Source organism: Oncorhynchus keta, chromosome 21 (genome assembly GCF_023373465.1).
Source record: "Oncorhynchus keta strain PuntledgeMale-10-30-2019 chromosome 21, Oket_V2, whole genome shotgun sequence".
NCBI classification, from domain to species: domain Eukaryota; kingdom Metazoa; phylum Chordata; class Actinopteri; order Salmoniformes; family Salmonidae; genus Oncorhynchus; species Oncorhynchus keta.
In genome coordinates, this window is record NC_068441.1 from 35607589 (window position 1) to 35624102 (window position 16514).

At 43.7% G+C, this 16514-nt stretch overlaps 1 protein-coding gene across 6 annotated transcripts in view; it reads left to right on the top strand.

Moving 5' to 3' along the window:
* The window catches only part of LOC118400501 (plasma membrane calcium-transporting ATPase 1-like), a 239659-nt gene that overhangs the window by 73752 nt on the left and 149393 nt on the right, over positions 1-16514 (top strand). For all 6 annotated transcript variants that reach the window (XM_052473769.1, XM_052473771.1, XM_052473766.1 and 3 more), the window contains one exon: positions 16152-16349. In XM_052473769.1, the coding sequence (XP_052329729.1) occupies positions 16152-16349 (198 nt within the window). The remainder of the gene's footprint in view (positions 1-16151; positions 16350-16514) is intronic.

Consider the following 16514-nt stretch of genomic DNA (forward strand, 5'->3'; position numbering starts at 1 on the left):
TATGAATGATTGAGGCCACTGTGTTCTTGGGGACCTTCAATGCTGGAAAAATGTGTTGATACCCGTCACCAGGTCTGTGCCTCAACACAATCCTGTCTCGGAGCTCTACGGACAATTCCTTCAAACTCATGGCTTGTTTTTTGCTCTGACATGCACTGTCAACTGTGGGACCTTACATAGACAGGTGTGTGCCTTTCCAAATCATGTCCAATCAATTGAATTTACCACAGGTGGAAACATCTCAAGGATGATCATTGGAAACAGGATGCACCTGAGTCTCATAGCAAAGGGTCTGAACACTTAGGTAAATATTTTTTTAATGTAAATATTTTTTTGAATTAATTTTCAAGCATTTCAAAAAAAATAAATGTTTTCGCTTTGTTATTATGGGGTATTGGATGTAGATTGAGGAAAATGTTTTATTTAATCTATTTTAGAATAAGGCTGTAACGTTACAAAGTGGAAAAGTATACTGAATACTTCCCAAATGCACTGTACATGTAATCTCCTACCAATGATATTTTATCTCCATTTGAAATTTCTTTCACCTACATTATCCCACATAATAACCTAGTAGCTCATTACTGCCCTGGCCTTATTTCTTCATAAATAAATGACTTTTTCCACATTTTGTTACGTTAAAGCTTACTCTAAAATGGATTCAATTGTTTTTCTTCCTCATCAATCTACACACAATGCTCTATAATGACAAGGCAATGTACTGTACTGTACTGTAGTTAGTAAGTTAGTTAGTTAGTTAGTTAGGGTATATTTATGTTGTGTATATACAGGGTGCATTTTTAAAAGGACTAGGTCTCAATATGTCTTCCCTGTTGAAATAAAGTTTTAATAAAATAATGAATTGGCCCCTTCTGCGGCCACCATCCCATAACACGCTGCTCGCCGGACGACGGTGGCAGTGTAAATATGTATTTCCTGTTAGGCTGTGTGTGGCGAGTTCCCTTTTAGGTTAGTCAGCAAAACACAAAACATTTAATATTTTTGATGAGGCGAGATCAATAAGTTTTGACTTGCTGTTGATGTCAATGCTCTCTCCTCCCCATGGTCGCTCTCTCGCTCTCCAAATGGTTTCCTCTATACCACTACCTCTCCACCCACTGCACCTGCTCCTCTATTACTGCTCATGGAAACAGAGGGATGAGAAAGGGACACAATGTAAAAGTGAGTAACACTTCACATTTATCAGGGTAACTGGAAGGCTACACTAACAGAACAGGACTCTGGGCAGATGGCCAGTTCATAGAATACTCTGTCACTTTTGATAGCTCTCCAGACTAGACAGAAATTGCTTGGCAGCAGTGTTTTGTTTTGTGACTTTTTTCTCCTTCCTTTATTTGACCACTGAGGGGAGGGGAGGTTAAGAGGATAGGCTAACTACTGTATCTGTCTGTAGTTCAAGGCTCCAGTACTCTGTAGTTAAAGGGTGTTGTACTCTGCCTTCCACTGGTCTTAGCTTGTGGTCATTGAGCTTGTGGTCACCTGCTGGCCTGAAACAAATAGATGTTAGAGGTTGCAACCAAATTACTCATCCCTCTCTTTCCTCTTCTCTCTCCTCCCTCTCTTTTATCTTTCTTCTCCCTCCCTCTCTCAACCCCATTGCCCCTTCTCCTTCTCTCTGTTTCTTGATTCCCCCTCTCTCTTTCTTTCCCCTCTCCTACCATTTTTCTCACTCCTCTCTACTCACCCCCTCACAAGAAATAAAAGGTGATATACCCAAATGACCATTTCCCTGTCGCGCTCACCTCGGTCATTATGAAGTGCTTAGAGAAGCTGGTCATGGCCCACATCAATGCCAGCATGCCAGGCACACTGGACCCACTGCCAGTTCCATCGCTATTCACATGGCCATAACACATCAAGAGGAACAGCTATGTGAGAATGCTGTTCATTGGCTACAGTTCACAGTTCACCATACGACACTATTGTTCCCTCCAAGCTCCGAGCCCTTGGTCTAGACACCACCCTCTGCAACTGGATCCTGCACATGCTGACGGCAGACCACGTGGGGCGGCAGGTAGCCAAGTGGGCCAGTAACTCAAAGGTTGCTTGATCGAATCCCCAAGCTTGGGTAAAGGTAAAAAAGGTCAAATCTATCGTTCTGCCCCTGAACAAGGCAGTTAACCCACTGTTCTTAAGCCGTCATTGTAAATAAGAACTTGTTCTTAACTGACTTGCCTAGTTAAATAAAGATTCAATAAAAAATAAGAATACTGTGAGGATAGGCAACAACACCTCCTCCACACTGACTCGTAACACAGGGGCCCCTCATTGGCTTTGCATGACACCAAAGTGTCTTTGCAAGACTGCATGGCTTTGCACAATACCAACTCCATCAACGCGGTTGTAGGCCTGATAACCAACAATGACGAGTCAGCCTATAGAGAGGAGGTAAATGAACTGGCGTTGTGGTGTCACGACAATAACCTCTCCCTCAATGTCAGCAAATGAGTTGATTGTTCACTTCAGGAAGCAGAGGGAACATGTCCATGTCAATGGAACTGTATTAGAGAGTCATGAGTCACAAGTTTTTATGTTCCTCTGTGTTCACACACCTGAGGACTTGTCCATTACCTTCATTTACCAACAACACCACCGCTTTTGTCAAGAGGGTGCAAAAACACCTGTAGTTCCTAAAGCGCCTGAAGAAATTTGACTTGCCGCCCGGGTCCTCTCCAAATACTACCGTTGCGCCATCGAGAGCATCCTCACAGGTTGCATCACAGCATTTTATGGGAATTGCTCCATGCACGACCACAAGGCCCTCCAGTGAGTGGTAAAGACAGCCCAGTATATCGCTGGGACCGTGCTTCCACTCATCCAGGACATATACTCGAAACAGTGCCTGAGGAAGTCACGTAGCATCATCAAGGACCCCACACACCCAAGCCACAAGCTGTTCTCTCCCTTACCGTTGGGCAGACGGTATCGGAGCATGAGGTCTGATAGGAACTGTCTCTGATCCTGTTGGTATCTTGTTGTGGAATTATCAGAATTAGTTGGGTAACATAGATAAGATGTTTTATTTTCATGATATGTTTATGAGTTATTTCTCATAAGAATGTATTTTGTTGTACTATAGTGGTGGCCATTGGCAGTTATCTGTTCTATGTCAGGACTAAGTTACATGGGCCGCAGAGAGGGGAGAGGTCAAGGGGTCATCATGTGTAAACGTATATTTTCGGTGTGGCAGTGACTCCCTACTTTTCTCATCGGGGAAAGGAGGGTGACAGTGTCTGGAACCATTCTATGCTCCCTCTTTGTTGACCTATAGGGTCACTCTCCTCTCCGTGAGTTTGTCCTCTGATTGGCTGTATTTAGAATTGGTTCTATCTAAATTACAATTTGATATATATCATAGGGTGGGGGTAATGTCTTGGTACCATTTTGTACCGAGGACGAGATAAGAGCTTTGTTTCGGAGACCAAACTGAACGATAATTTATAGCCCACTCTGTCTGATTTGGGGATATTCTCTCTGAAGTAAGGTCTTTTCTTTGTGTAAAACCTGTGTTTTGTCATGTCGTCTAGGAGGGGGTGGATCTTTCCTATAAAGGATCCCATTTGCCATTATGTTGGGGACTCTCAACTTTTCATTAGAGATACTGAACTGTTGAAAGTCAAAATGCTATTGCAAAAGCTTAATTATTATTAAAGGTGAAGATTAAGCATAACTCTGACTCGTGTGTGATTTGCTCTCTCATCAGTTGGTAATTAAGGAAATTTCCAGGACAATCTACAAGCATCAGACTGCTGAACACTAGTACTGGACTGATCACCTGCTCTGATTCTGATTCTCCACACATAGCACACATGGACTTACTCATGCACACACCCACACAGACACACACATAGCACACATGGACTTACTCATGCACACACCCACACAGACACACACATAGCACACATGGACTTACTCATGCACACACCCACACAGACACACACATAGCACACATGGACTTACTCATGCACACACCCACACAGACACACACATACACACATGGACTTACTCATGCACACACCCACACAGACACACACATACACACATGGACTTACTCATGCACACACCCACACAGACACACACATAGCACACATGGACTTACTCATGCACACACCCACACAGACACACACATACACACATGGACTTACTCATGCACACACCCACACAGACACACACATACACACATGGACTTACTCATGCACACACCCACACAGACACACATACACACATGGACTTACTCATGCACACACCCACACAGACACACACATACACACATGGACTTACTCATGCACACACCCACACAGACACACACATACACACATGGACTTACTCATGCACACACCCACACAGACACACACATAGCACACATGGACTTACTCATGCACACACCCACACAGACACACACATAGCACACATGGACTTACTCATGCACACACCCACACAGACACACACATACACACATGGACTTACTCATGCACACACCCACACAGACACACACATACACACATGGACTTACTCATGCACACACCCACACAGACACACACATAGCACACATGGACTTACTCATGCACACACCCACACAGACACACACATAGCACACATGGACTTACTCATGCACACACCCACACAGACACACACATACACACATGGACTTACTCATGCACACACCCACACAGACACACACATACACACATGGACTTACTCATGCACACACCCACACACACACACACATACACACATGGACTTACTCATGCACACACCCACACAGACACACACATACACACATGGACTTACTCATGCACACACCCACACAGACACACACATACACACATGGACTTACTCATGCACACACCCACACAGACACACACATACACACATGGACTTACTCATGCACACACCCACACAGACACACACATACACACATGGACTTACTCATGCACACACCCACACAGACACACACATACACACATGGACTTACTCATGCACACACCCACACAGACACACACATACACACATGGACTTACTCATGCACACACCCACACAGACACACACATAGCACACATGGACTTACTCATGCACACACCCACACAGACACACACTTAGCACACATGGACTTACTCATGCACACACCCACACAGACACACACATACACACATGGACTTACTCATGCACACACCCACACAGACACACATACACACATGGACTTACTCATGCACACACCCACACAGACACACACATACACACATGGACTTACTCATGCACACACCCACACAGACACACACATACACACATGGACTTACTCATGCACACACCCACACAGACACACACATACACACATGGACTTACTCATGCACACACCCACACAGACACACACATACACACATGGACTTACTCATGCACACACCCACACAGACACACACATAGCACACATGGACTTACTCATGCACACACCCACACAGACACACACATACACACATGGACTTACTCATGCACACACCCACACAGACACACACATAGCACACATGGACTTACTCATGCACACACCCACACAGACACACACATAGCACACATGGACTTACTCATGCACACACCCACACAGACACACACATAGCACACATGGACTTACTCATGCACACACCCACACAGACACACACATACACACACATATACATTCATGCTACACACACATCACAACTGCTGCCTCCAGACTCTTATTATACTGCTGAATTTAAACACATGACCCCATCCCCTCTTTCCCCAATACACATGTAAATTGAACTAGAAATTGTGCCATGTATTATACTTCTGTTAAAATGTTTATTCTATTCTACTAAGCCATTTACTTATTTCCTATTCTTATTTTTTACTATTTCTTATTGTTGTTGCATTGCAGAGAAGGAACCTGCAAGTAAGCATTTCATTGTATGATGTACAGGGCATTGGGAAAGTGTTCGGAGCCCTTGATTTTTCCTACATTTTGTTATGTTATAGCCTTACTCTAAAATGGATTAAATTAAATTGTTTCCTCATCAATCTACACACAACACCCCATGTTTTTGCAAATAAAATCCCTTATTTACCTAAGTATTCAGACCCTTTGCTATGAGACTCGACATTGAGATCAGGTGCATCCTGTTTCCATTGATCATCCTTGAGATGTTTCTACAACTTGATTGATGTCCACCTGTGGTAAATCCAATTGATTGGACATGATTTGGAAAGGCACACACCTGTCCATATAAGGTCCCACAGTTGACAGTGCATGTCAGAACAAACACCAAGCCATGAGTTTGAAGAAATTGTCCATAGAGCTCCGAGACAGGATTGAGTCGAGGCACAGTTCTGTGGAAGGGTACCAAAAACGTTCTGCAGCATTGAAGGTCCCGAAGAACACAGTGGCCTCCATCATTCTGTTAGGTTCGAATTCTCAGAGTAAAACACTCAACAGACATTCTTCCCAGAGAGTCAATACAGCTGCATTCAGACAAAACATGTTTCCACCACAAGTATATATACTCCAATTTAGGCACTCCTCCTTCTCTCCAACCCTTACATCTTTTATGGTTCGACAGGAAGTAATAGGGTAATAAACCATTGTTTCTTCCTTAACTTCTTGGCGCACCCATCCCTTTAGAGGGATCCTTTTCGTCAACATCCGCTGAATTGCAGAGCGCCAAATTCAACTTAAATTACTACAAATATTTAATTTTCATGAAATCACAAGTGCATTATAGCAAAACACAGCTTAGCTTGTTGTTAATTCACTCAAGAGGTTAAGGGGATCTGACCTGACCTCAACCCCCTTGATGCCTAATCCAAAGATCTCCACCCGTATTCCCTATAGCAATCCTGTGATTTCCTCCTGTCCACCCAACAAATTCCAAAGACATCTGGCTCCTAAAGATAACCATTAACTTCTGATGTAAAAACCATTAACTTCTGATGTAAAAACCATTAACTTCTGATGTAAAAAAACAGTCTCTTTCACTCGTCAGATACTATACTGCGGAGTATATCAATGTTCTAAATTTAACTCCGAATCTAACAATTCTTAAATGAAAGAAGTTTGGAACCACCAAGACTCTTCATAGAGCTGGCCGTCTGGCCAAACTGAGCAATTGAAACTGGAGCAGCAGCACAGTCAGGTGGACTGGGGACAGCAAGGAGTCATCATGTCAGGTAGTCCTGGGGCACGGTCCTGGGGCTCAGGTCCTCCGAGAGAGAGAAAGAAAAAGAGAATTAGAGAGAGCATATGTGGGGTGGCCAGTCCTCTTCTGCCTGTGCCGGGTGGAGATTATAACAGAAATAAATAAATAAATGGAGGCTGAGACAGGAGGGGTCAGGAGACGCTGTGGCTCCATCCGAGGACACCCCCGGACACGGCCACTTTGCCAAAGCACAGCCCCCACACCACTAGAGGGATATCTTCAACCACCAACTTACCATCCTGAGACAAGGCTGAGTATAGCCCACAAAGATCTCCGCCACTGCACAACCCAAGGGGGGGGGGGGCACCAACCCAGACAGGATGACCACAACAGTGAATCAACCGACTCAGGTGACGCACCCCCTCCAGGGACGGCATGAGAGAGCCCCAGTAAGCCAGTGACTCAGCCCCTGTGATAGGGTTAGAGGCAGAGAATCCCAGTGGAAAGAGGGGAACCGGCCAGGCAGAGACAGCAAGGGCGGTTTGTTGCTCTAGAGCCTTTCCGTTCACCTTCCCACTCCTGGGCCAGACTACACTCAATCATATGACCCACTGAAGAGATGAGTCTTCAGTAAAGACTTAAAGGTTGAGACCGAGTTTGCGTCTCTGACATGGGTAGGCAGACCATTCCATAAAAATGGAGCTCTTATAGGAGAAAGCCCTGCCTCCAGCTGTTTGCTTAGAAATTCTAGGGACAATTAGGAGGCCTGCGTCTTGTGACCATAGCGTACGTGTAGGTATGTACGGCAGGACCAAATCAGAGAGATAGGTAGGAGCAAGCCCATGTAATGCTTTGTAGGTTAGCAGTAAAACCTTTAAATCAGCCCTTGCTTTAACAGGAAGCCAGTGTAGAGAGGCTAGCACTGGAGTAATATGATCATTTTTTTTGGTTCTAGTCAGGATTCTAGCAGCCGTATTTAGCACTAACTGAAGTTTATTTAGTGCTTTATCCGGGTAGCCGGAAAGTAGAGCATTGCAGTAGTCTAACCTAGAAGTGACAAAAGCATGGATACATTTTTCTGCATCATTTTTGGACAGAGAGTTTCTGATTTTTGCAATATTACGTAGATGGAAAAAAGCTGTCCTCGAAATGGTCTTGATATGTTCTTCAAAAGAGAGATCTGGGTCCAGAGTAACGTCGAGGTCCTTCACAGTTTTATTTGAGACGACTGTACAACCATTAAGATTAATTGTCAGATTCAACAGAAGATCTCTTTGTTTCTTGGGACCTAGAACAAGCATCTCTGTTTTGTCCGAGTTTAATAGTAGAAAGTTTGCAGCCATCCACTTCCTTATGTCTGAAACACATGCTTCTAGCGAGGGCAATTTTGGGGCTTCACCATGTTTCATTGAAATGTACAGCTGTGTGTCATCCGCATAGCAGTGAAAGTTAACATTATGTTTTCGAATAACATCCCCAAGAGGTAAAATATATAGTGAAAACAATAGTGGTCCTAAAACGGAACCTTGAGGAACACCGAAATGTACAGTTGATTTGTCAGAGGACAAATCATTCACAGAGACAAACTGATATCTTTCCGACAGATAAGATCTAAACCAGGCCAGAACATATCTGTGTAGACCAATTTGGGTTTCCAATCTCTCCAAAAGAATGTGGTGATCGATGGTATCAAAAGCAGCACTAAGGTCTAGGAGCACGAGGACAGATGCAGAGCCTCTGTCCGATGCCATTAAAATGTCATCTACCACCTTCACAAGTGCCGTCTCAGTGCTATGATGGGGTCTAAAACCAGACTGAAGCATTTCTTATATATTGTTTGTCTTCAGGAAGGCAGTGAGTTGCTGCGCAACAGCCTTCTCTAAAATGTTTGATAGGAATGGAATATTCGATATAGGCCGATTTAGTTTTTTATATTTTCTGGGTCAAGGTTTGGCTTTTTCAAGAGAGGCTTTATTACTGCCACTTTTAGTGAGTTTGGTACACATCCAGTGGATAGAGAGCCGTTTATTATGTTCAACATAGGAGGGCCAAGCACAGGAAGCAGCTCTTTCAGTAGTTTAGTTGGAATAGGGTCCAGTATGCAGCTTGAAGGTTTAGAGGCCATGATTATTTTCATCATTGTGTCAAGAGATATAGTACTAAAACACTTGAGCGTCTCTCTTGATCCTAGGTCCTGGCAGAGTTGTGCAGACTCAGGACAACTGAGGTTTGGAGGAATACGCAGGTTTAAAGAGGAGTCCGTAATTTGCTTTCTAATAATCATAATATTTTCCTCAAAGAAGTTCATGAATTTATCACTGCTAAAGTGAAAGTCATCCTCTCTTGGGGAATGCTGCTTTTTAGTTAGCTTTGCGACAGTATCAAAAAGGAATTTCGGATTGTTCTTATTTTCCTCAATTAAGTTAGAAAAATAGGATGATCGAGCAGCAGTAAGGGCTCTTCGGTACTGCACGGTACCGTCTTTCCAAGCTAGTCTGAAGAGTTCCAGTTTGGTGTGGCGCCATTTCCGTTCCAATTTTCTGGAAGCTTGCTTCAGAGCTCGGGTATTTTCTGTGTACCAGGGAGCTAGTTTCTTATGAGAAATGTTTTTAGTTTTTAGGGGTGCAACTGCATCTAGGGTATTGTGCAAGGTTAAATTGAGATACTCAGTTAGGTGGTTAACTGATTTTTGTCCTCTGGCGTCCTTGGGTAGGCAGAGGGAGTCTGTAAGGGCATAAAGTAATCTTTGTGTTGTCTGTGAATTTATAGCACGACTTTTGATGCTCCTTGGTTGGGGTCTGAGCAGATTATTTGTTGCAAACGTAATAAAATGGTGGTCCGATAGTCCAGGATTAGGAGGAAAAACATTAAGATCCACAACATTTATTCCATGGGACAAAACTAGGTCCAGCGTATGACTGTGACAGTGAGTGGGTCCAGAGACATGTTGGACAAAACCCACTGAGTCGATGATGGCTCCGAAAGCCTTTTGGAGTGGGTCTGTGGACTTTTCCATGTGAATATTAAAGTCACCAAAGATTAGAATATTATCTGCTATGACTACAAGGTCCGATAGGAATTCAGGGAACTCAGTGAGAAACGCTGTATATGGCCCAGGAGGCCTGTAAACAGTAGCTATAAAAAGTGATTGAGTACGCTGCATAGATTTCATGACTAGAAGCTCAAAAGACGAAAACGTCATTTTTTTTTTGTAAATTGATATTTGCTATCGTAAATGTTAGCAACACCTCCGCCTTTGCGGGATGCACGGGGGATATGGTCACTAGTGTAGCCAGGAGGTGAGGCCTCATTTAAAACAGTAAATTCATCAGGCTTAAGCCATGTTTCAGTCAGGCCAATCACATCAAGATTATGATCAGTGATTAGTTAATTGACTATAATTGCCTTTGAAGTAAGGGATCTAACATAAAGTAGCCCTATTTTGAGATGTGAGGTATCATGATCTCTTTCAGTAATGACAGGAATGGAGGTGGTCTTTATCCTAGTGAGATTGCTAAGGCGAACACCGCCATGTTTAGTTTTGCCCAACCTAGGTCGAGGCACAGACACGGTCTCAATGGTGATAGCTGAGCTGACTACACTGACTGTGCTAGTGGCAGACTCCACTATGCTGGCCTGCACCCTATTTCATTGTGGAGCTAGAGGAGTTAGAGCCCGGTCTATGTTGGTAGATAAGATGAGAGCACCCCTCCAGCTAGGATGGATTCCATCACTCCTCAGCAGGTCAGGCTTGGTCCTGTTTGTGGGTGAGTCCCAGAAAGAGGGCCAATTATCTACAAATTCTATCTTTTGGGAGGGGCAGAAAACAGTTTTCAACCAGCGATTGAGTTGTGAGACTCTGCTGTAGAGCTCATCACTCCCCCTAACTGGGAGGGGGCCAGAGACAATTACTCGATGCCGACACATCTTTCTAGCTGATATGCACGCAGAAGCTATGTTGCGCTTGGTGATCTCTGACTGTTTCATCCTAACATCGTTGGTGCCGACGTGGATAACAATATCTCTATACTCTCTACACTCGCCAGTTTTAGCTTTAGCCAGCACCATCTTCAGATTAGCCTTAACGTCGGTAGCCCTGCCCCCTGGTAAACAGTGTATGATCGCTGGATGATTCGTTTTAAGTCTAATACTGCGGGTAATGGAGTCACCAATGACTAGAGTTTTCAATTTGTCAGAGCTAATGGTGGGAAGCTTTGGCATCTCAGACCCCGTAACGGGAGGAGTAGAGACCAGAGAAGACTCGGCCTCTGACTCGGACCCGCTGCTTAATGGGGAAAACCGGTTGAAAGTTTCTGTCTGCTGAATGAGCGACACCGGTTGAGCTTTCCTACAGCATTTCCTTCCAGAAACCGTGAGAAAGTTGTCCGGATGCGGGGACTGTGCCAGGGGATTTATACTACTATCTGTACTTACTGGTGGCACAGATGCTGTTTCATCCTTTCCTACACTGAAATTACCCTTGCCTAACGATTGCGTCTGAAGTTGGGAGCTTGTAGCACAGCTATCCTCGCCGTAAGGCGAGTACAGCGACTGCAATTAGAAGGCATCATGTTAATGTTACTACTTAGCTTCGGCTGTTGGAGGTCCTGACGAATCGTGTCCAGATAAAGCGTCCGGAGTGAAAAAGATGAGGAATAAATATATGAACGGTAATTAAAAAGTGAAAACCGTAAAGTTGTCAGGTAGCAAAATAGGTTGGCAACAAAACGCACAGCAACTCGAAAACAAGCCGGAAATCCCCGGCCACTAGGATTGCTGCCTCTGGATGAGCGTTTTACTATTTCTTATGGCAGTATAAAGCTCATTGAGTGCGGTTTTAGTGCCAACATCGGTCTGTGGTGGTATGTAAACAGCTACGAAGAAAACTCTCTCAGTAGGTAGTAGAGAGTGACCGATTATGATTTTTCAACGCCGAAACCGATTATTGGAGGACCAAGAAAACCGATACCGATTAATCGGACAATTTGTATTTATTTATTTGTAATAATTACAATTACAACAATACTGAATGAACACTTATTTTACTTAATATAATACATCAATAAAATCAATTTAGCCTCAAGTAAATAATGAAACATGTTCAATTTGGTTTAAATAATGCTAAAACAAAGTGTTGGAGAAGAAAGTAAAAGTGCAATATGTGCTATGTAAGAGAGCTAACGTTTCAGTTCCTTGCTCAGAACATGAGAACATATGAAAGCTGGTGGTTCCTTTTAACATGGGTCTTCAATATTCCCAGGTAAGAAGTTTTAGGTTGTAGTTATTATAGGAATTCTAGGACTATTTCCCTCTATACCATTTGTATTTCATTAACCTTTGACTATTGGATGTTCTTATAGGCACTGTAGTATTGCCAGTGTAACAGTATAGATGCCATCCCTCTCCTCGCTCCTCCCTGGGCTCGAACCAGCAACACAACGACAACAGCCACCATCGAAGCAGCGTTACCCATGCAGAGCAAGGGGAACAACTACTAGAAGGCTCAGAGCGGGTGACGTTTGAAACGCTATTAGCGCGCTTTAACTAGCTAGCCATTTCACTTCGGTAACACCAGCCTCATCTCGGGAGTTGATAGGCTTGAAGTCATAAACAGCGCAATGCTTGACGCACAACGAAGAGCTGCTGGCAAAACGCACGGAAGTGCTGTTTGAATGAATGTTTACGCGCCTGCTTCTGCCTACCACCGCTCAGTCAGATCCTTAAATACTTGTATGCTTGTATGCTCAGTCACTTTTATATGCAACGTAGGACACGCTAGATAATATCTAGTAATATCATCAACCATGTGTAGTTAACTAGTGATTATGATTGATTGTTTTTTATAAGATACGTTTAATGCTAGCTGGCAACTTACCTTGGCTTACTGCATTCGCGTAACTCCTTGTGGAGTGCAACGAGAGAGAGGCAGGTCGTTATTGCGTTGGACTAGTTTACTGTAAGGTTGCAAGATTGGATCCCCCGAGCTGACAAGGTGAAAATCTGTCGTTCTGCCCCTGAACGAGGCAGTTAACCCACCGTTCCTAGGCCGTCATGGTTAATAAGAAAGTGTTCTTAACTGACTTTCCTAGTTAGATAAAGGTATAAAAATAAATCGGCAATTCGGCGCCCAAAAATACCGATTTCCGATTGTTATGAAATGGGCCCTAATTAATCGGCCATTCCGATTAATCGGTCGACCTTTAGTAGGTAGTGTGGTCTGCAGCTTATCGTGAGATACTCTACCTCAGGTGAGCAATAGCTCAAGACTTCCTTAGATATCGTGCACCAGCTGTTATTTACAAAAATACATAGTCCGCCTCCCCTTACCTTACCAGACGCCGCTGTTCTATCCTGCCAGTATATCGTATAACCAGCCAACTGTATGTTGATATTGTCGTCGTTCAGCCACGACTCCGTGAAGCATAATATGTTACAGTTTTTAATGTTAATACAGTGGGGAGAACAAGTATTTGATACACAGCCGATTTCGCAGGTTTCCCTACTTACAAAGCATGTAGAGGTCTGTAATTTTTATCATAGGTTCACTTCAACTGTGAGAGACGGAATCTAAAAATAAAAAAAATCCAGAAAATCACATTGTATGATTTTAAAGTAATTATTTTGCATTTTATTGCATGACATAAGTATTTGATACATCAGAAAAGCAGAACTTAATATTTGGTACAGAAACCTTTGTTTGCAATTACAGTTCTGTAGTTCTTGACCAGGTTTGCACACACTGCAGCAGAGATTTTGGCCCACTCCTCCATACAGACCTTCTCCAGATCTTTCAGTTTTAAGGGCTGTCACTGGGCAATACGGACTTTCAGCTCCCTCCAAAGATTTTCTATTTGGTTCAGGTCTGGAGACTGGCTAGGCCACTCCAGGACCTTGAGATGCTTCTTACGGAGCCACTCCTTAGTTGCCCTGGTTTTGTGTTTCGGGTCGTTGTCATGCTGGAAGATCCAGCCACGACCCATCTTCAATGCTCTTACTGAGGGAAGGAGGTTGTTGGCCAAGATCTCGTGGTACATGACCCCATCCATCCTCCACTCAATACGGTGCAGACGTCCTGTCCCCTTTGCAGAAAAGCATCCCCAAAGAATGATGTTTCTACCTCCATGCTTCACGGTTGGTTTTCTTGGGGTTGTACTCATCCTTCTTCTTCCTCCAAACACAGCGAATGGAGTTTAGACCATAAAGCTCTATTTTTGTCTCATCAGACCACATGACCAGCTCCCATTCCTCTTCTGGATCATCCAGATGGTCATTGGCAAACTTCAGACGGGCCTGGACATGCGCTGGCTTGAGCAGGGGGACCTTGCGTGCGCTGCAGGATTTTAATCCATGACGGCGTAGTGTGTTACTAATGGTTTTCTTTGAGACTGTGGTCCCAGCTCTCTTCAGGTCATTGACCAGGTCCTGCCGTGTTGTTCTGGGCTGATCCCTCACCTTCCTCATGATCATTGATGCCCCACGAGGTGAGATCTTGCTTGGAGCCCCAGACCGAGGGTGATTGACCATCATCTTGAACTTCTTCCATTTTCTAATAATTGCGCCAAGAGTTGTTGCCTTCTCACCAAGCTGCTTGCCTATTGTCCTGTAGCCCCTCCCAGCCTTGTGCAGGTCTACAATATTATCCCTGATGTTCTTACACCGCTCTCTGGTCTTGGCCATTGTGGAGAGGTTGGAGTCTGTTTGATTGAGTGTGTGGACAGGTGTCTTTTATACAGGTAACGTGTTCAAACAGGTGCAGTTAATACAAGTAATGAGTGGAGAACAGGAGGGCTTCTTAAAGAAAAACTAACAGGTCTGTGAGAGCCGGAATTCCTACTGGTTGGTAGGTGATCAAATACTTATGTCATGCAAGAAAATGCAAGTTAATTACTTAAAAATCATAAAATGTGATTTTCTGGATTTTTGTTTTAGATTCCGTCTCTCACAGGTGAAGTGTACCTATGATAAAAAAATACAGACCTCTACATGCTTTGTAAGTAGGAAAACCTGCAAAATCGGCAGTGTTTCAAATACTTGTAATACTTCTGTTTACACTGTACATGTAAACAGAAGTTACAGTGAACAGTAGATAAATAGATACATTAGATACTTATGGTAATCAATGAACATTGGCATATTGGTAGTAATAAATCAAATCCAAAATAATTTTAGCAGCAGCGTTGGTAAGGGTGTGTGTATGTATGGGTGTAAGTGTGTTGCGTCAGTGATGAGTGTGTGAGTGAGGGTGTATATGAATGTGTGTATGTGAGTAAGAGTGACAGTGAAGGTGTGTGCATCTGAGTGGGTAGAGACCTGTGGATAGGCATAGAGTCGGCGTGGATAGGCTGTGGGGGAGGGAGAGCAGTAGTTAGACATTACAACAGCCTTGTGATCGTTTCAAATGCCTCGTGGCTTCTCATTGACTGACCTCTTTGTATTTTCTGCAGTTTTCTAGATTTATTTGCAACAATTAAGATTTCAATGAGGTGATGATATATTACTCGGAATCTATGAAACTTATTTTTATCTTAATTCGGGAAATACCAGTTGATCTAAAGGTTTGATTGTAGAAAAATACACAAGGGATAAGATGTTTTTCGGACTGGTTTGTGTATTTCATCCAAATGAATGTCAAAGCCTTTGGCAGTAGTTGCCTGGCAGATTGTGTCCACAGTGGGAGGCTGACATGGGGTGTGGATGGGTGTGTTTGAACGGCCGGCTCTACTTGTTTCTATTTGGTATGGCAGCATTTTAGAGTCCGTTTTGACCTTTGAACCAAGGCAAATACAGCAACCTATAGAATCTCCGAAACATTTCTAATCCTGATTGTTTGTCATGCATTTTTCATACCTCTAAAGTAGCCTTGTGTCAAGCTGAATGTATATATTCAACATCATCTATTGTTTGATCTTGTTGTATGCATTTCTGTGATAACTGTTTACTCTATTACCTGTCTGTTCAATCTCTTATTGTCCTCCTCTCTCTTAGGTCTGTCTGGTAACCCAGTGGATCTGGAGAAGCGCCACGCAGCGTTTGGGAAGAACTTCATCCCTCCTAAAAAGCCTAAGTCTTTCCTGGCGCTGGTGTGGGAAGCTCTACAGGATGTTACTCTAATCATCCTGGAGATTGCTGCCGTCATCTCCCTGGGCCTGTCCTTCTACCACCCTCCCGGGGGAGATAGCGAACGTGAGTAGTACACCCTAACCCGGGGCAGTTAGAACAGGTGGGAGGGGTGGTGAGGGGGACTGGGGCATGAAGGGAGAATTGAGGGTTTGCAAATGTTTTCATTTCCTGATCCACTGACCTGGTCGTGTTGTGGTATTGTTTGTATCACTGACCTGGTTGTGTTGT